The sequence below is a fragment of the Zalophus californianus genome, chromosome 5, assembly GCF_009762305.2.
Source record: "Zalophus californianus isolate mZalCal1 chromosome 5, mZalCal1.pri.v2, whole genome shotgun sequence".
NCBI classification, from domain to species: Eukaryota; Metazoa; Chordata; class Mammalia; order Carnivora; family Otariidae; genus Zalophus; species Zalophus californianus.
In genome coordinates this window covers 93,678,794-93,698,466 of record NC_045599.1, presented here as the reverse complement: position 1 = coordinate 93,698,466, position 19,673 = coordinate 93,678,794, and the positions used below count along the sequence as shown (strand labels likewise).

Genomic DNA, 19,673 nt, shown 5'->3' with positions numbered 1-19,673 from the left:
TTGTCCTTCCCTGCTGTGCACGCAACCAGCCGTTATATGCCCCCCCTCCTTCTCCCATCTTCATATCGACTTTGATCCTTTACTCCCCACTTGCTCACTTTATTCTCACGGCCACCCTGGAACATAATCAGGGTAGGGGCTCTGCTTGACTGTTTCACCGAGAAGGAGTCTGTGTGCCCAAAGTCACAGGAGAAACCTCCGCTCTGTACTTCTTGCTTTAATTTGGGGCTTTGGTGGAAAGGCAGAGCAAGCTTTGTTGTCCAGTAGACCGAGGCCTGCTTCTTAGCTTTGCCACTTCTTGGCTGAGCCACCTCGGGCAGCATGCCTCACCTCTCTGAGCCTCGGTTGCCTCATCTGTGAGATGGGGATGGTAACAGCAGGTACGGGTCTGCGCCGGGGCCTGGTCCGGAGCCAGCACGGAGCGGGGCCCTGGCTCTCTGGTGTGAAAGTGACTCCCACGTGCAGGGCACCCGGGACTTCCGAGGTAGATCCCTGATGCCGCTCTCCCTGGCCAGGTGCTGGCGGCCGAGGAGAACGTGGACTTCCGCATCCACGTGGAGAACCAGACGCGGGCTCGGGACGATGTGAGCCGTAAGCAGCTGCGGCTGTACCAGCTCTACAGCCGCACCAGCGGGAAGCACATCCAGGTCCTGGGCCGCAGGATCAGTGCCCGCGGCGAGGACGGGGACAAGTATGGTAGGTGCCAGCCCCCTCCTCCCTCACCGTGTGCCTCCCAGCCCTCGGGTTCACATCCCAGGTCTGCCCTGCCCTGGCTGTGTAACCTTGCTCCTGGCACAGCCTCTCTGGCCCTCCCGCACCTCCTCTGCAAACTGCAGGTGCAGTCGTGTCTCTCGGGAGAGCCTTGGGGGGAGTGCTCACCGCTTTGCCGGGAAAGGTCGTGGGTATCCCTGGCTTCCCTGGGCACGGCCTAAAGCCAGGAGCTGCTCCCCACGGCACTGCTTCACCAGCCCCGGGTTCGGGTGCTCAGAGAGGTGGGAGCCTCCAGGGAGTGCTTTCTGGATGCTGCTTGCCGTGCGGAAGTCGGCCTGGTGTGAGTGTGGGTGCACATGGGCACACATGGGTGTGAGCACGGGTACGTGCTCTCCTCCACACCTGTGAGGAATGGTGCTCGTAGCGCTTGAGCTATCTCCCCTTTGACCTGCCCTTGACCCTGAAACCGCTCAGCCCTCCTCTGGGGTGTTTGGGAACCATCCCTCACCTCGTGCTGCCTCTGCAAGGGGGCCAGGAGGAATGAGACACCCTGCCTCCCTGCCCACCCCACCCCCCAGCTCATACAGACCCTCAGCAGTGAGAGAAACAGACAGGACTCCACTTTCCCAGAGCCTCGAGAGGATTCTGGGGACCAGTGCTGAGCAAATACTGACCCTGCCCCATGGGTTCTTACCTTCTTTTTTTTTTTTAAGATTTTTTAAATTTATTTATTTGAGAGAGAGAGAGAGAGAACGAGCAGGGGAGAGGCAGAGGGAGAAGCAGACTCCCCGCCGAGCAGGGAGCCCGATGTGGGGCTTGATCCCAGGACCCTGGGATCATGACTTGAGCCGAAGGCAGACACTTAACCGACTGAGCCACCCAGGCGGCCCTGGACCTTGCCTTCTTAAGCCAGGTTCTGGGAGGTGTCCCAGGGCCCCCCGCCCCGCCCCAACACCTTGGGCAGGGGAGCTGGGGCTGTGGGTGGCCAAGGCGCGGGGCTGGGGCTGGGGCTGGGGCCCCGGGTATGCACTGTGGGCCTGCCAGTCTGGGCTGTTCTGGGATGATGCCCCGCTTGCCCGCCGGCCCCTTCTCGTTGCAGTCAAGACATGACAAGAAGACAAATAATTTCTTGGACCTTTTATCTTGGACCCCATTCATTTTCCCTCCGCCCCGGGGCAGGACTGACCTCATGGTAGGGCCCAAGTGTGGCAGCTGCGCCGTCACTGGGGGCTGGGGTGGGCCAGGCCGGGCAGGGCTGCGCCGGGCTGGGCTCCCCGACTCCAGGCCAGCTGCCTCCCTTCTCCCTGTGCCATCACTCTTTACAGGCTCCATTCTCCTCCCTCCCTCTCTTTCCCCTTCTTCCCCTCTCAGTCTTGCCACTCCTGCTTTTCTCTCCCTGCTTTTCTCTCGACCCCTCTCTCTCAGTCCTTCTCCCCTCCTTCCTGGTGCTCACCCCTTCCCCTCTGTGTCTGTCCATCCCTCTGTCTGTCTCCCCCCCTCCCCACCATAGCTGTCCTCCCTGCCTCCCTCCCTTGGATCACAGCTTTCCAGTCCCTCCTCCCCATGTCTCCCAGGTCCTCGGGCTGCCTCTGGGGGGGGGGGCCTCTGTCTCTTCGGGCCACCCGCTGTGCTGGGCGGACCCAGGTGGCGCTTTTCCCTGGGATCTGCTGTCCAGTTGCTGCCAGGGAAGGGGCAGCTGGCTGGCCGGGGCCGGGAGGGAGGTGCCCTCCTGGGGAGTCCCCGGAGCTCTTGCTGGCCCCTCCAGGCCTGGTCTGAACCATCTGTCCACGCCCTGAGACAGGAGGTAGGAGCTCAGGAGGGAGAGGAGCCCAAAAAAGGCCACCCCCTCTGTTCGGAAGTCACTTGCCTCTCATTTCCTCTGCCTGAGCCAGACAGAGACTCAGGGGATCACACTTGCTGTGTGACATCAGACAGGCCCTTTGCCTCCTCTGGGCCTCAGTTTCCCATCTGTACAATACAAGGGTTGCATACTAGAGCAGTGCTTCCTAAACATTAACATGCCTGGGAATCACCAAGGGATCTTGTTAAATGTTGATGTTGATTTGATGGGTCTGGGGTGGGGCCTGAGCTCCGCATTTCTAACGCGTGCCCAGATGGTGCGGATGGGCCACACCTCGTGTATCCCGGAACTAGCTCATTTTGGCTTCTCGAGCCCCACAGGCCCCAGATTGAATCTTTCTCTCTCAAGGAATATGTTTATCACTTCTCCAAGCCCCCGCCAGGGCAGCGTGGGGCTTTGCTGGCTGCTGAGGCTGCTTCATTTAAGTGTCGCATTAGAAACGCAGATGAGGCAAAGGGACCCCATCTGTGAGCCCCGGGAGAGGAAGTGAGACAATGGAGCCAATTGAGGCTTCCAATCTAGATAATCAATACAAATATTATTGGGAGGGTGATTTATGTGGCCAAGCCAGCCTGGAGGATGGGGCTGCGGTAGGGGCCTGCCCTGCCTGTGGGGGATGGGCAGCCAGTAGTCTCCAGTCAGGCCAGGCGCCCCACCTCAGGCAGTGGACAGTCCCTCCTTCTCAGGACTCTGTGCAGCTGAAAGAATGATGCAGTCTGAGACTTGCATTCATATGCAGCTATAATGCAGTCTGGGAACCTCAGCAAACACCAAGTATAAACAGGGGCCCCAGAAACATCTGGAATCTGGAATCCCGACAGACACTCGGATTCTCAGATTCAATGGCATCCTGAGGTGTTAGACTCAGGGCAGGCACAAGGCACGGGCCCACTTTAGTCTGGGGCTGGCCCAGGAGCTCTTGGCCTGCTTTACATCTTTACATCCAGGAGCAGTCTTTGGTGAGATCTGAATAGATGTAAATCACACCCTGCTCTTCTGCAAGAGGATCTCCCCAGGGCTCCCCAAAGCTTTCCCCCCAAGCACTCTAAGGTGCCTGAAGGTGGGCCAGGTGCTGGAGGGACAAGCGTGCTAGTCAGGAAGCTGAGGGTTTCGGGAAGGGGACAGCTGATGAGCCGGGTAGGGCCACCCTGCCCACCTAGGATGCTTACATCTGGCCCTCCTGCCCTTGGCCCTGGCCACCTGTGTTGTGTAGGCAGTGGCTCTGTTGCAGAAACAGCACCAGGAGGCAGGACACCTCGTTTTTTGTTGCCGCTCTGCCACTGAGCAGCCTGCGGAGCTTGGGGCAAGCGTGTCTGGCTCTGGGCTTAGTTTCTTCCTCTGCCAAGTGAGGATGAGAAAGGCCCGCTTGACTTGCCTCTGAGATTGATGCATTTGAGCCCGGGGTGTGGAGGCATTAGGTCCTCCTGGCTGCAAGGGGCCGGGCTGCCAGTGACAGAGGTGGAGTTTTAGAGGAGGAGGCTGGGTTGGGGGGCGGGGGGGCACAAACTGAGTTTGCCTTCAGGGAGTGGGGAGGGACCCCGGTGGTGGGAATGGCGGTGTGGGGGCAACTCTGCTTTTATAAGCAGTGTGACTGGATATTCTTTCCTGTTTTCATTTGAAAAAAGGGTTTTCTACTTCAGAAAATAAAAAGATAAGAAAGCCCCCAAACTCAGTGTTTTGTAGTAGGCCAGCCTCCCAGGACTGTGCCCAGAATTGCCCCCAGGCAGGCCACTGGAGGGGCTGTGTCAGCCAGGAAGTTGATCTTTTGAGGGGATGAGAATGTAGACTCCGAATTCGACAAGACTTGAACCCAGCTCCATCACTTGCGGGCTAGAGATCTCGGATCTGAGTTAGCCTTTCTGATCCTCTTTGCTCTTCTGTGAAATGGGGTAATGGAAATGAGAGCATCTCTTATGCTCACAGATTGTATGATTATTAAAGCAAAAAATTATGAATACTAACTACTTGAACTCACTGCTGTTGTATGGGTGTGGGGGGCGGTACTCTCATGGGCTCTGGTAGAGGTTCCCCTCTCAGGAACTGATTCCTGGGGCTCCCAGAAGGGGCCAGGTCTCTCTCGCATCCGTGGGGCCCTGGTATGTCAGCTGCAGGCCTAAGAGGCTTCTTCGCCATGATTCCAAGCAGCAGGTCGGCCTGCTCTGGCTCCTGTTGGGCCCGAGGAGGCAGGGTCTTTGGACCTTCTTGCTGGGTGTAGTCTGATCTTTTCTCAGTTTGAGCTGGGGTCCCTAACTCACTCGGCACAGAATTATTGAGCCCTGGAGATACAGTGGTGAGACACACTTGGTCCTAGCCCTCACGCTGCTCCCAGGCCAGAGACCCTGCTCCATCTCAGGGACTGACTCTGAGTAGGAAGAATCTAGTTCTCTAACTCCAGTGTGACCTGGGGTCCTTCTCATTCCCTCCCTGAGCCTGGGCTTCCTCACCATTCATGGGGGGCTGGGTGAGGGGTGTGGATTTAGCACTCCGCTGGCTTCCTCGAGAGCTCAGGCATGGATTCGTCTGTGATTCCAGCTGTGGTACTGCTGTGTGGGGTCAGGAGGAGTCAGCCCATCCCAGCATGGACCTGCACCTTCCTGCTCAGCCTTGCCCTCCTGAAAACATGAGCTCCTTGAAAGTAGTGGCCCTTTTGCATGTCCCCATGTCCAGTACAAGGCTTGGCAGAAAGCAGGTCTGCACTTAAATGTTGCTGGGTAAATGAATAAAATAATTACGGGGTAACTCCAAGCATGATCTGGGACTGACTTGTGTGGCTCAGGCAGGAAGGTGTGTGGGGCATTCCAGACCTTTTGCTGAGCAGATGACAAGAGTGAGGGGAGTCCTCTGGTCCCATTTCCCTCATCCTGGTACCTGCTGGAGGGCTGTGTTTGAATAAGGAGCAAGGGCTGGTGTGGCTGATGCTGCAGAGACCCCCTACTCTCTGAGTCAAATGCCCATAGTCCATATAGCAGTCTAAAATGTGAGACTGTGTCACTTCACTCTCAAAGGCGCTTGTCCCTCTGAGAATTAAATCCCAATTCTTGGATCAGCCCAGAATGGCCTGGCTCTTGATTACCACTCCAGGCTCGCCTCACTGCCTCTTCCTTGCCCACTCGGCTCGAGCCCCACCCACCAGCCAACAGGCCAGGTGTGCTCCTGGCTAAGGGCCTTCTTTGCATTTGCTGTTCCCTCAACCTGAGGATGCTGTTCTCCCAGATATCCTCATGGCTTGCTCCCTCATTTCACTCAGGCTTCTGTTCAATTTTCTCCTTACCAGAGACTTGCTGTCTCTGTCTCCTCAAGGACATATTTTTCTTCCTAGCATTTATTGCTACTAGGTATTCTATTACATATTTAGCCTTTTGCTCTCTGTCTCCCCCGTTATAATGCAAACTCCTTGAGGGTAGAGGGCTTTTGTCTATTTTGTTCGCTGCTGTATCACCATGCACAGAGCCAGCCACAAGCAGGTGCTCAATATATGCTTGATGAGCCATGTGTGTGTCTGGGAGCGCTCCCCCTGGGGCAGGTGCCTGGCCCAGAGCTCAGGCACACAAATTGGTGCTCCCTGCCTCTTCTTCTCCCAACCTCTCGTCCTCCCTTCCATCCTTCCAGCCTCCAGCTCTGCATCAGGCAGTGCGGGTATAGCGAGCAACAGACCTGGCTTCCCCTAGGGCCCTTGCAGCTGGGAAGAGGCATCAAAACCGCTGCCCTTTGAGCTCATGTCCCATAACTTCTGTCCCCAGTGAGGAGTGGTCACCCACACCTCGCTGACTCTGCAGCTGAAATAGCCACACTAGAGCTATGGCTAGGATTAAATATAGCTCCTGATCAATCCTATTGATTTTTTCCCTCTTCCTTTCCAGCAAGCCCACGTGGGCTGCAAACCTCCTTGGGGGACTTTAGGGAGAAGGGAACTTTGGGAGAAAGGCTGTGTGTGTGTGTGTGTGTGTGTGTGTGTGTGTGTGTGTGTGTGTGTGTGGACAGTGATGTAGAAACATCTCCAGAAAGCATTCCTTCTCCCCGCCCCTTCCTCTCCACCTGGTCCACCTTCAGAGGGACGAAGGGAGGATTGATTTGCTCTGACCTTCCCGTGCCTTTGGTGGCAAGGACATTTCCTCGCTGGAGGACACCTGGAGAGTGACCAGGCATGCAGTCAGCCCTGGAGCCCTAGTGGCCCGCCAGCTGCTGGTCATCTCACACAGGGCCCTGGGGGGGTCCTGGCTCCCACACTGCTCCTGTAGGTCTTGGCGGGGGGTTGGTGAGGCTGAGGCTCGGGGGAAAAGAAACCCCCCTTCTCCAGCTTTGTTCTCTCGGGCTTCCTCTCTTTGGTTCCTGTCTCCTGTGTCTCTCTTTGCACTGTGTCTCTGGTTTTTGGCTGCCTCTCTGTGTCTTTCCCTGCTGTTGCCTATGCTTCAAACCAAAAGTCTTCAAAGGGAGGCCCTGGATCACATGCTGGGAGGCCCAGGTAGGGAGTCACACTGGAGTCAGTCAATCAGTTCAGTCAGTCAATGTCACTTCCCTTTTCCCGCCGTGGCTGGCCTGCAGGATATCTGTCCCCTTCTGCCTACCTCGGAATCTCTGTCTTTCTCAGACTAGCTCTGGAGTTACTCAGCCAGTGTTCAAATCTCAGCCCTACTCTGTGGCTCTGGGCATGTAACTTATCTGCTCAGTGCCTCAGTTTCTTCATCTATAAAATAGGTGTTATAGTCCTTACCTCATAGGATTGTGAGCATCTAATGAGGCACTGCACATTCAGACTAAGCACTGTGCCTACAGATGGTAAATGCTCAAATAAGTATTTGTTGGGACCTTTAAATTATCATTGTTATTTCAAGCATTTAAAAAAAAATAGGGAAGGAAAAAGGCAGCACGCGTTTTTTATAGAAAGGGCACTGTGGGCATCTCTACCAATAGTCCCTCTGCATCAAGAAAGTGAGGTCAAAGCAAAGACCTTCCCTGCCTTTGATGTTTACTCGCCTGCTCCCCCAGGGAAGGGACCAAGGCAGAGGGAAGGTAAAGGGAGCTGCGGACAAGGTAAGACCAAGACTCCTGGGCTAGGCTGCCTGGGTTTTGACTCCATCACCGCGTAACTTGGGGACTCAGTTTTCTCACCTGTCACATGGGGATGATAATAACCGTTCTCACCTTGTGGGATTATTGTGAGGATATTATGAGTGACAGGATGAGTATAGTGCCCACTCCATCATAAGCTCTAAATAAATGGAGATTACTGATAATATTTCTAGAGGGGCAGAACTGAAAGGGGCCTTGGGGATCACCTGGGCCTGGCCCGGAGAGGAGAACGGTTTTCCCCTCTGTCACATGGCAAGTCGGAAGATGTGGTAATAATCCTGAGGCTGGGGACAGGTGGGTGGGAGCTCAGAGTTCTAGTGAGTGGAAGGAGTAGCACCGGCCAGTGGGGAGCGGAGTGGCCGAGGGCGTTGGCCGTGGAGTCAGACTGGGTCCTCACATCTGCCCTGCTTTGACCAGCTGTGTGCCCTTGGGCAAGTCCCTTTACCTCCCTGAATCTTGTTTTCTTTAACTCTTACCTTAAATAGTGTTACTCATATCTACCTCACAAAGCCATTTATGCATTTACTAAAATTTACTTGTTGATCATTTCCTGTGAGCCAGATATGGGCGAGGCTCTAGAAATCACAGTGGTGTATAAGACAGATAAGGCCCTGCTGTAGTGGAGCTTACCTTCTGGTGGAGAGAGACAGATAAAAAAAAAAAAAAAAAAAAGATAGCAACTAAGACCATCTGGAGAAGAGCTCTGAGGAAAATGGAGCAGGGGTGAGTAGAGCTGGACTGGGGAGGGCGGTAAGACATTGGACGGTGTAGCCAGGAAAGGCCTCTCTGAGGAGTTGACATTTGAGTAGCAACCTAAGAGAAGAGAAGCCTCTATGGGAAGCTCTAGGCAAGGCAGCCTCCGGGTAGAGGGAATAGCAAGGGCAAAGGCCCTGAGGCAGGAGTGTGCGTGGTGTGTCAGAGAGGAACAGCAAAGAGGCTTGTTGGCCAGAGGGCTGTGAGTGAGGGTGGGATGTAGGAAGGATCAGTAGGGGCTGGAGCATGTGCACCATCTGGGTCCCCAGGAAGAGGCTAGATTTTATTTGGGTTGGAGATCCCTAGGAGGCTTTTAGCAGGAAAGAGATAAAATTGATTTTATATTTTTAAAGGATCTCTCTGGCAGAGAGAGGAGGCTGCTGAGTTGTGCAGTCTGGAGGGGATGCCTAGAGAGGAGGTCTGATGAGGAGTGGAGCCAGATAACTTCCCAGACTCCTCCTGCCTGACCTGGTACAGGCCTTGAGAATGGAACTGAGCCCAGCTGAGGTTTCTAAGCCCCTGAGAGTTGCATGTTGGGGGCTTGGGTCATGAGCAGGGGGGCCATGATGCTGTGGACGAAGTAGGCTGTGGAGCAAACCTGGCCTGGGTGGGGGGGCGGTCTCTCTCTCTCCATCTCTCTCCATCTCTCTCTCTCTCTCTTTTTCTCTCTCTTTCTGAGAACTGCTGCCGCTATTACTCCCCGCAGACTTTACATAATTCTGGCCCGGCTCCCTCCTCATTATGTCATGCACCCAAGTGGAGTCTAGGTCACTGCAAGGCCTGCTGCAGTCGGGAAGAACAGACTCCCCGGCATGGCATCTGGAGCAGACCTTCCCCATGCTGGGGTGAGGGCAGCTATCTGTGGTAGGCTGTGACTGATGAGCATTGCGGGATTGGCGGGGGGCAGAGGACTACATCTCCCCAGAGTTGGGGGCCCTCCCCTAATGCCCAGGCCCCAGCAGAAAATTAGGCAGACCTGATGGCAGCCCCTCCTGCTGGGTTGCTTCTCTGAACCTCAGTTTCCTAAACTATAAAATGGGGACAAAATCACCCAAGCTCAAGGTGAAGTATAAATTTCAGTGGGCTCACGTTGGAGCCAGAATGGTAGGAACTGTTCTGGGGACAGAGGTCCAGGCATATGGTGGGAGAGGGACAGGCTTCCCCTCAGACTCACTTGGGGTTTCTTGGGCCATAGTCCTGGGGTCTGAGCCCCTTTCTATAGTCTCCCATCCTTACCCCTCTCCTAGGCTCTGTCCCAATCCCAGAGCGAATCAGAATAGGGGTGAGCCTCCCCTTCCCCCTTGCACAGATCAGGAGATTGAGGCTGGGGGGAGGTGGCGTGCCTGGCTCAAGGTCACACAGCCCAGCATGAAATGGAATCAGACCCCATAAGTCCCAGCCCAAAGCATGTTCTGATGCACTTCGCAGGGTGGGATGCCTGTGACCCTGGAGGATGCTGAAGAAGTTCAGGTCAGAAGGCATGCCTGGGAAGACAAGTTTGGCTCTACCTCTGCCCTTTTACACACATCTGATTTTTTCCCACTATGCTGTGTGTGTGTGTGTGTGTGTGTGTGTGTGTGTCTGTAGGGGAAAAGGATTTAGTTTTGCAGTTATTACGAAACTTAATACAATAGTTACCTCCCTCACCTGGCCTCTGAGAACAGGTGCTAGGTCCTTTCTGCCTCCTTTTGTGGAATCCTCACAATACCTTTTGAAGATTAAGGATGATTATACCCATTTTACAGGTGAGGAAACTGAGGCCCAAGAACACATGGTTGGCAAGTGGAGCCGAGATTTCATTCCCAGATCTGCGCGTTCCAAAGCTCTCATGTGCTGTCTTCTTCACCCCCCTGGGATGGGGGACACTCCCGAACCCCATGACCTCCGTCCTGTGTGGTGCCTGAGCATTTCGAGGAGACACAGAAAGCAAGCCCCAGGCTGCTCTGATGTTTGGCCCTCGGTTCCCAGGGAGAGTTACAGGGAGTTTGAATTAAAGGGGAGCAGGGAGGATGCGGGGCTTGTAACCCCCTATCTCACTGTTGCTTAATTTTCTTGACTGTGTTTACTAGGGATGGGGGAAGGTGGAGAGAAGAATGTGCCTCCCCCTCCCTCCCTGTTTCTAGAATTACTAAATTCTTGTTAGATCTTTAAATTTTATGTAAATTCTTCTTATTTTCCTTGGAAAGGTGGGGTATCATATTTTAATTAGTAGTGGTGTCAAAGGAAGGCTAGATTAATTATTGGAAATCCTGAGTTCCAGATGGTTTTAATTTTCACAGCAGGGCACCAGGGTATATATTTTTAATTTTTTTTTATTAAAATCATACCTAGTGTATTTTAGGGGCACCGAGGTACACGCTTTGTGGCTCCAAGGATGCCCTATTTAGGGCTATGATTTTTGTTATGGAGAAGCAAGTAAGTCCCTTGTCACTGAAATTAAAAGTTTGTGGGTGAGGGAGGGGCAGGTGCTGGGAAGCAAAGGGTCAGAGATGGGAGGGTGAGAATGGGGGAGTCATAGGCAAGCGGTGGGAGGGGGTGTTGGGGAGGGAACCAGGCATAGGAACTCAAGGCCAGAGAGGAGAGAGAGCTCAGAGAGTGTGTGTGGCCTACTGAAGTCACACAGCACCTTACTGGGGAGAAAAAGTGGATTGGCAGAGGGACGGCGATTAGGCACAGCATGCCTAATCAAGGGACAGTCACCCTTTGACAATGACACCCTTGCTCAGTCAGGGCTTTGGGGGATCAGCTCTGGACACCACCCTCTCCTAAGGGAGGTTCTATGGAGAGTGGGTCGTTTAGTGTGGGGTCTCCTACTTCGAACCAGGGAATATTGGGTCCTGATTGGGACTTCTGGGCTCCTGGAAGTTCGCTATGTTTCAGCCTCGGTGGCCTTGAATGAGCAAAGTAGAATATTCTGAAGATAGCCTCCATTCCCGGGGCCTTAAACCTCCCCTCTCTGGGCCTTCCCCACTTTAAGTTACAAAGGTGTGGCGTGGGGAGGGGACATAGAAGGGGTTCTACATGTTTGCCCTGGAGGGAGGGGCCTTTGACCTAAATTTTGGAGGAAGTGGCTTGATATCCCCCAAGGCAGGGTGTGAGCATGCCCGTGCAAACTCGCATGCGTTTTTCTGTGCCCTCATTCTAGAGACTGCTACTTCTCTGGGGTTATTGGTGGCTGTGTGTCCTGTTCCGGGAACAGAGATGAGGGGCTGGTGGGGTGGGTGAGGGGAGAACACACTGATCTTTAGCCACAAGGGGCAGAACAACCCTCCAGCTGGCGCCGTGTAGGTCCCAAGTGGAGTCAAAGAGAGGCTGGGGGTGGAGAACACAGGACGGAAGGCTTCTCTGGCTACCTAAGGGGCAGGGTGCCCCAATGAGACCTGTTCAAAGCCTCCCCCATGCCCAATGTTGGAGCAGTGAGGGGGTCCAGGGACAGGGTCAGAGATCATGTCGCTGAGCCTTTCAGCCAAACCATTGCCCCTGGTAAAAAAAATGTGTCTTGTTCTCCTTCTGCCTTTCGAAGCCCAGCTCCTAGTGGAGACAGACACCTTCGGTAGTCAAGTCCGGATCAAGGGCAAGGAGACGGAATTCTACCTGTGTATGAACCGGAAAGGCAAGCTCGTGGGGAAGGTGAGTGATGGTCTGGAATTCCCAGGGTATTCGGGAGGGTTCCCCCTGGTAACACTGGGTAGCTGGAACAGGGTGTTCAGGGCCTTGTCAGCCCCAAATGGAAAACAAGCCCGGTGAGTGTGTGTGTGTGTGTGTGTGTGTGTGTGTGTGTGAGAGAGAGAGAGAGAGAGAGAGAGAGAGGGAGATTCTGACTGTAATCTCTTCCTTTAGCCCCTTCTCTGCCCCCACATCACAGCCTGCCAGGCTGAGGTATCCATGGCCATGACCTTGGGGAGGTCTGATCTCTCCTGCTGGATGTGGACCCCCAGGGACTCAGGGGCTCCCTGCCTGCGTGTGTCTGCTGACTGAGAACAGGGAAGTGGCAGGCCGAGGGCTGGGGCCGCAGCATTGGTTGAACAATCGCCAGGGCTTTGCAGAGAAGCCTGGACCACGCTGCCTCCTCAGCGCTGGGCCTCATGGTTCTAGCATTTCAGGAAGATTTTGTTACTTTGGAATAGGCAACAGAGCTGCATGTAACAAATTAGGGTGGCGTGTGGGTATGGGGGGTGGACCCACATGCCTGGGGCTCTGAGTTTCCACGGGTGCTTCTTGGTGTCCCCCTTTTTTCCTGGGTGTGCCTGTTTGTGAAGTTCATACACTTGCTTCCTTTGGGTGCTCCAGGGGAAGGTGTTACTGGCAAGTAGCTACCTGGTGCTCAGGCCCTGTGTTCTCTTCCCTTTGCCGGGCCCCTACTCACCCCCATATCTAACTTGTAAAATGGTTCTGTTGGGCAGGTGGAGTGCGGGGTGCAGGGTAGATCCTGATTCTAAGGAGGATGGCTCTTCCTGCTCATGTGCAAGGCCCTGGCTGGTGATTTGCATTTATTACACGGTCTTGGGAGGAGGAAGCAGGGCTCCGATTCCCGTTTTAAGCCATGGTTTTGTTTTCCTGAATCCCCCAAATCTTCTCCCTCTTCCCCTCCTCCACGCCCTAGTGGCTGGGGAGAGTGCAACAGGCCAGGGACTTGAGCCAGGGTGCCCTTGCTTCTTATTTGTTAACAATAACACTACCAGTAGCTTCTGCTAATTGAGCACCTACTTTCTGCCAGGCACTGTGCAAAAATGCTCCCAAATAATCCCATGAGGTCGCTACCACTACCATCCCCATTTCGCAGAGGAGAAAGCTGAGGCTTGGCGCCGTCCGAGGCACTTGTCCCAGGTCCCACACTAGAGCGGCGCGGGATCCCAAGCCCGGTCTGGAAGGCAGAGGTTCCTGCCGCACTGCCCTCACCAACTGAAGCTTCTGCTCGGGGAGCACAAGAATAGTAATCCGCAGAGCGTGGCTCCGGGATGCCGAGGAGTGGTTTTAATTAGTGATTCACTTTCCGCGTCCCGGGGCGGCCGGCCGGCGAGGGGATCGGGGCAGGGGCGGCGGGCGGGCCGGGCGCCGGGTCCCCTGGCCTGGCCGTGCGTTTCCTGTGGCGGCGCGGCCCGGCCCCGCGTCAGGCGCTTTGTTCTCCTGCCCGCCCGGGCCGCCTCCCAGGCCCAACCTGCCTGCGGCTGGACGCTCGGCTTCCTTGCCTCGCGGCTTGCAGGGGGGGCGCGCGGCAGCCCGCAGTGCCCGGTGCCCGCGAGCCCCTCCCTCCGGTCTGCGCGCTTCCCGGCAGCTTGACCCCAGGGGGGCCGCGCTGGGGTCAAAAGAGCAGCCCCGCTCCCCGCCGCCGGCCGCCCACCGCCCGCCCGCCCGCCGGCTGGCCGCTGAGTCACCGCTTCCACAGGAGCCGGCTCCGATTTCCTGCCCCCTCGCCCTCTCTCCCGTCATTAATATTGGGGACGGTTCAGCTGGCGCTGGCTCGGCCAGGCTCGGCGCAACCCGGGGAGGGCCCCCTCCTTCCCGCACCGCCTCGCGGCAGCCCCCCCATCCCCGTACAGGCGCGCCCGTCTTCTGGGCTGGCCCCCAAATCCACCTGCCCCAGGATGGCCCTGGGCAGGCCCCCTGTTGCCCTCCGCCTAGCCCAGCTCCCCTCACTGTCTCTGGCCCTGGTAGCTAGAAGCCACAGGCTCTTGGGGTGCTGTTTCATCACAGCCTCCTAGGCAGTCAGGCCCCAGGGTCCTGGGGTTACCCTTGCATTGTTCTTCATTGCTGCCACTGCCTCTGTTGTGGCTTTGTCCTTTCACTGGAACTGTTGCCGCAGCTGCCTCAGGAGTCCCAGCCTCAGGCTTTTGCCTTTGCCCACTACCCACCATCAGCTTCCTAAAGCGCATCCCCTGTCTTCCACCCCCAACCCATCTCAGAACCCATCCGTGGGTCCACACCATCTACCAACTACCAGAGAAAGGCCACACTCCCTGAGGAGACCCACAAGGCCCTGGGGAGCGTCCCTGGCCTCACAGCCCTGCCACCCATCCTTGGGTTCCTTAAGCCCTCGACACGTGGCACTGCCAACTGCCGATCCCTGGGTGGGGCGTTAGGGCTTTGTACATGCTGATCGCCCCTCCCTCTGCCCATCTGCCCTAAGTCCTGCGCAGCCTTCAACAGCTTCTGGCCTCCCCCACCCCTCATACAGCACACCCGCCCTGGAGCCCACAGTCCCTCACACGGTCCTCTGTTGCCTGTCGCTAACCCGAGTTGTCACTGTTTGTCCGTGTGCCTACATCTCGCAACTTGACTGAGGGCTCACGGAGGTTTGATTGTGGATCCATCCATCCATGCTCTGTGTACCGGGCCACAGAGCTGCAGAAGCACCAAAGAAGTAGAAAAATGGTTCTTGATTTCTGAGGATTGTCTTAACCCACAGCCAAAATTATTCATGTCAGGCCAGGGCGTCAAGTGCCCTAACTGCTGAGCCTCGGTGTCCTCATCTGTACAATGGCGATGATAATGCTGGCATCTGGTGGGCACTTGATAAATATGCAGTCACTTCCTCTTTGAAGCCAGGCCACAAAGTTACTCCTTCACCTGTGGAAACCCTTGACACGGTCAGCTCAGGCTCTGACTCCTTTGCAGGGGCCTAACAGGTTAGCTTTCTTGGGTGCTCTTGACCTGGGTGCCCAGCCTTGCTCCTCTTTGGCCCTCCATGCATCGAACCCCCAACAGAGCCTTTTCAGATGTTCTGGGCCCCTGTCTGTAGCTCTCCTGTACTATGACAATCATATACCAACGCTCTGCCCCGCGTCCCTGCATGCTCAGGTAGCCCCCTTCCCTTTACCATCTTTCTGGACCCCACATCTCTCTGGCCCAGGAGGAAATACATCCTTTCATTCCATAAACACTTGTTGAGTATGGAGCACTATGTGCTAGGCATCCACCCCTCCCAATCTCTGAGGATTCAACCCAGATCGATGATTTTCTGATCTGCCCCCACCTGAGTGATCACTGGTGAGCCCTCTTGGGGCAGCACAGGGCCACCCCAGACCTTTCAGGGCAGAGGAGTCTCCTGCCCACCACCACACCTTTGGGAAGACTGCTTTGGTTGTAAATGACTGAAGCCCAACTCAAAATGCCTTAAGCGAAAAAAGGAATTTTTTGGCTCACATAACTACAAATGTCCAGGGGGTAGTTCTAGTTTCAAGTAAGACGGGATCTAGGGGCCAGATGATGTCATCAGGATTCAGTCTTCAGATCAAATAGAGGGAATAGGACTCCAGTGTGGAAAGGAGGAGGTTGGAGGTTGGAGGTGGGGTTGGAGGTGGGGGAGAGATGCTCAAATTCTACTTAATCACCGAAGTTCTGCGATGGGATATTCACTCACTCTTAAATACTGATGATCTGCCTTGCCCGAACCCATTGCGTCAACATTTTTGGGGGTGAGGCCCAAGCACAGGTGTTTTTTTTTAATCATTGCAGGCAATAAGCAGGGTCATAGAGGTAGTCAGGAACAGAGGTGAGGGTCAAGGCCAGGTGTGGTCTGCCAGTAGCTTCAGATCTGCTGTGTCTGAGCTCATGGGCGAGGTGGGGGGGAGTGTCCTGTGACCATCACGGGTACCATGGATCCTCCCAAGGGGCTCCCGAGCTCTGGGGTGCTGGGAATTTTAGCCCTCGTAAGTACACCTGGACACATACAAACACAGTGCCAGGCACTCTGCTTTCTCCTTGCATGTCTGAGACCTTGCTTCATGCTGATGGCGGCCGTGTGGGCCTGGGGAGGGGAGGTAGTTTTGACAGACAGTGCCCTGCCCTCTCTTCCACACTCTTTCTCCTCATGGACCTCTCTGGAACTGGACAGAGGAGAAAGGAGCTGCAATGGCAAATGCAGGTAAAAATCTGGCTCTGCGTCTTACAAGTCCCGTGACCTTGGGCAAGCCGTTTTGCCCTCTTTGAACTCTGTTTTCTTCTAGCAGGGAGAGTCTACCTGAGCAAGTTCAGAGGATTAAATGTAATAATGCACGTGGAGATGTCGGACCTATAATTGACAAGCAGGAAATGCTGAATGAGCGAGTGAATGAAGGAGTAGGGAGCCTAAGTGGGCCAGGCCGGGAGCTCTGGTCCTCTACGTGCTGTGTCCCTTTCTCAGCACACCCCCAGGAGGGCCTCCCCTAGCTCCCGACAGTCTCTGGGACACTGGTGAGGGATCCAGAGGGCAACATCCACTTTCTTTTAGAAGAGAGCCTTTTGAGGGGGTCCCTGCCAGCATTTCCATCCCAGAACTCTCCTTTATTCAACCACAAATGCTCTGCGTGCCCGAGACCTGTGCTGAGCCATTAGGGCAACTGACAGGTGGTCCTGACCTCCTGAAGCTCTTGGGCTAATGAGGAGGCAGGGAGGTATAGGATTGCTCTGTTGCGGGGTGGGAGGGGGAATGGGTGCCAAGGGGGAGAGGATGGAGTATGTGAGTCCGATAAAACCTGATGCGTGAATGGAGTCTTAAATGAAGAAGAGGGAGCTGGATGGCAGTGAAGGAAAGCTTCCTGGAGGAGGTGGTTACTGAGCTTGACCTTGAAGGATGAAAGCAGTTTTCCAGGTAGTGGCAGGTAGTCTATGGTGGGGAGCAGCATGGTGTATGGTGTAGGCTTTGTTCAGTTTGCTGTGACTGTTCCATCGAGAGTGACCAAGGGACCTGGACTTAGACTGGATAGGCAGCTTCCAGAATAATCCATGGGGGGCCCAGAGACCACTGCCCTCTACCTGCCTTGTACATATGTCCCACTTCCCTCACAAGAGTCCCTCATGGCTCAGCCCCTGCCAGACACTGCCCTCTGGGTCCCACATGCCTCCCAGTCCCACCCGGTGCCTGCTCTGTAGCCTCCTCGAAAGATCTCGGCCTCCAGAGAATGTTTTCTTACCCTGTCTGTCCCTTTCTGCGAAGTTCAGCACTTTGTCTGCAGGGCCCAAGCTTGCCCTCCACTCAAAGGTGAACGTTCTTGGAAGCTCCAGCCTGTTTTCCACTTCAAACAAAAGGCTGGAGCTCGCACCTCAGGCACCACGCACAGCCAGACCGCTGGGCTTCCAACTTGGCTGGGCATCCGTCCGTAACGAGGAGTGGGCCCAGCCTAAATTTGGAGATGTTAGTTGGAAACTCGAGTGCTGCTAATTCAGGCCTTCCAGCTTTGTGTGCTTCTCACTCTTCTACATGGAGCAATTTGGCTGTCTCAGGGAGGAGATTCAGAGCCCTGCCTCCCACCATCCTTTGTCCAGCTCTGATCCAGGGAGGGAGGCCAGAGCCATCTGAACCACCTGCTCTTCGGAAATAATTTAGCAATTTCCTATTGTGTATGGGACTCAAGTAGAGGTATCATTCCTTACCACATTTCTGTGACGCAGGGGTCACTGTCCCGGTTTGGTCAGACGAGGAATCCGACGTCTAGAGAGTGGAATTAACTAGCCTGAGGTCACATAAGGAAGTGTTAGAGTTGATTCAGCTTCTGACTCCAAATCTAGGACTCCTTGCCCGGCATCCCTTGTCTCCTAGGGAGTTCACACATCTGCTGGGGAGCCTGAAGTCTCAGAACCAAAGGCATAGGCTTTGGAGTTTGGCCATGCAAAAACTCTTTATTCTTGGAGGTCCCCACCCCTCTTCACACCAAACATTTAAAATGCACCATATCCCACATTAAATGTGATTTAAATGTAACTGTATTGCAGTGGAGTGGCAATGGCGTAGCTGACTTCATATCAGGTTTTGTGCACGCCTGTAGGGACTCCTTTCTGTTGCAGGTGATAGAAAATAATCTCAACTACTTTAAAGGAAATGAGGTAATGAGCTTCAGATTGTTTGGTCCCGAGCCCAAAGGCTGTGACCAGAACTTGGTTTCTCTCATTCCCTTCCTCTTGGCTTTACTTCCTCTGTGTTGGCCTTATTGTCAGACAGTGTTTCTCCTCATTGTGGTAAAATGGCTGCCTTTGCTTCAGCCTTACGTGTTCCTCAAGTTTAAATCAGCCTATGTTTTGGGGGATTAGACAAGGGTCTTGAGGATCACTCTGATTGGATGGCTCAGGCCACGTGCCAAGCTCTGCAGCAGTCACAGGAAATAATGTTTCATTGGCCAGGTCTGGGTCTCGTGTTCTAGTAGAGTTGAAGCGGAAGCCCCTGGCTATAGCATCCTGAGTGGGGAAGGGATAGATTCCTGAATGACGGTGGGAATTAATTACCTAATTGGCGGGTAGGGAAGGAGGCAGGGGCCAATATGACAAGTCCACTGCACAGATCCAGGAAGTGAAATTACTGGGGACAAAACTTGGGTCAGGCCCTCTACTCTACTGCCCCAAGCCTCCGCCCCCTGCTCACACCCTGTCCACGTAGCTCTGCCCCTCACACCCACCCTCCTCTTCTCATCTCCTCCTTTTCTCACCTCCTACAGCCCGATGGCACCAGCAAGGAGTGTGTGTTCATTGAGAAGGTCCTGGAGAACAACTACACAGCCCTGATGTCCGCCAAGTACTCTGGCTGGTACGTGGGCTTCACCAAGAAGGGGCGGCCGCGGAAGGGTCCCAAGACCCGGGAGAACCAGCAGGACGTGCACTTCATGAAGCGCTACCCCAAGGGACAGGCAGAGCTGCAGAAACCCTTCAAGTACACCACGGTGACCAAGAGGTCCCGGCGGATCCGCCCCACGCACCCCGGCTAGGCTGGCCCCACCGCAGCCCCCCAGGCTGCCCCCAGGCCCACACTCACACTCACAGAGAACTGCATCAGAGGAATATTTTTACATGAAAAATTAGGAAGAAGCTCTATTTTTGTACATTGTGTTTAAAAGAAGACAAAAACTGAACCAAAACTCTTCGGGGGGGGGGGAAGCGATAAGGATTTTATTGTTGACTTGAAACCCCCTGTCTCTGACAAAAGACTCACAAAAAGGGACTGTTGTCAGCGTACAGGTGCTTGTCTCTCTCTAGGAACAGACAACTCTAATCTCGTCCCCAGAGGAGGATTTGAAGGAGGAAAACGACACTCTGAGAAACCAAAGTCCTTTTTCCCAAAGGTTCTGAAAGAAAAAAAAAAAAAAAAAAGAAAAGAAAAAGAAAAAAAAAAGAAAAACAAAGAGAAAGTAGTACCTATCCCCAGACTCCCCCTTTCCCAACCCCCTTTCCCTGCCCCAGACTCCAACAAAAATCGCTCTCTGGTTTGCAGTCATTTATTTATTGTCCGCTGCAAGCTGTCCCGAGACACCGCGCAGGGAAGGCGTGCCCCTCGGAATTCTCGGCGCCTCGACTTCCGACGACAGACGGCCTC

The 19,673-nt window shown here is 54.7% G+C and overlaps 1 protein-coding gene across 1 annotated transcript in view; it reads left to right on the top strand.

Annotated features, from left to right (window-relative positions):
• FGF18 (fibroblast growth factor 18) overlaps positions 1–19,435 on the top strand; it is a 33,554-nt gene extending 14,119 nt beyond the window's left edge. The window contains exons 3-5 of the mRNA XM_027606211.2: positions 516–696; positions 11,919–12,025; positions 18,802–19,435. Of these exons, the coding sequence (XP_027462012.1) occupies positions 516–696; positions 11,919–12,025; positions 18,802–19,068 (555 nt within the window). The 3' untranslated portion in view covers positions 19,069–19,435. The remainder of the gene's footprint in view (positions 1–515; positions 697–11,918; positions 12,026–18,801) is intronic.
• The last annotated feature ends 238 nt before the right edge of the window (positions 19,436–19,673 follow it).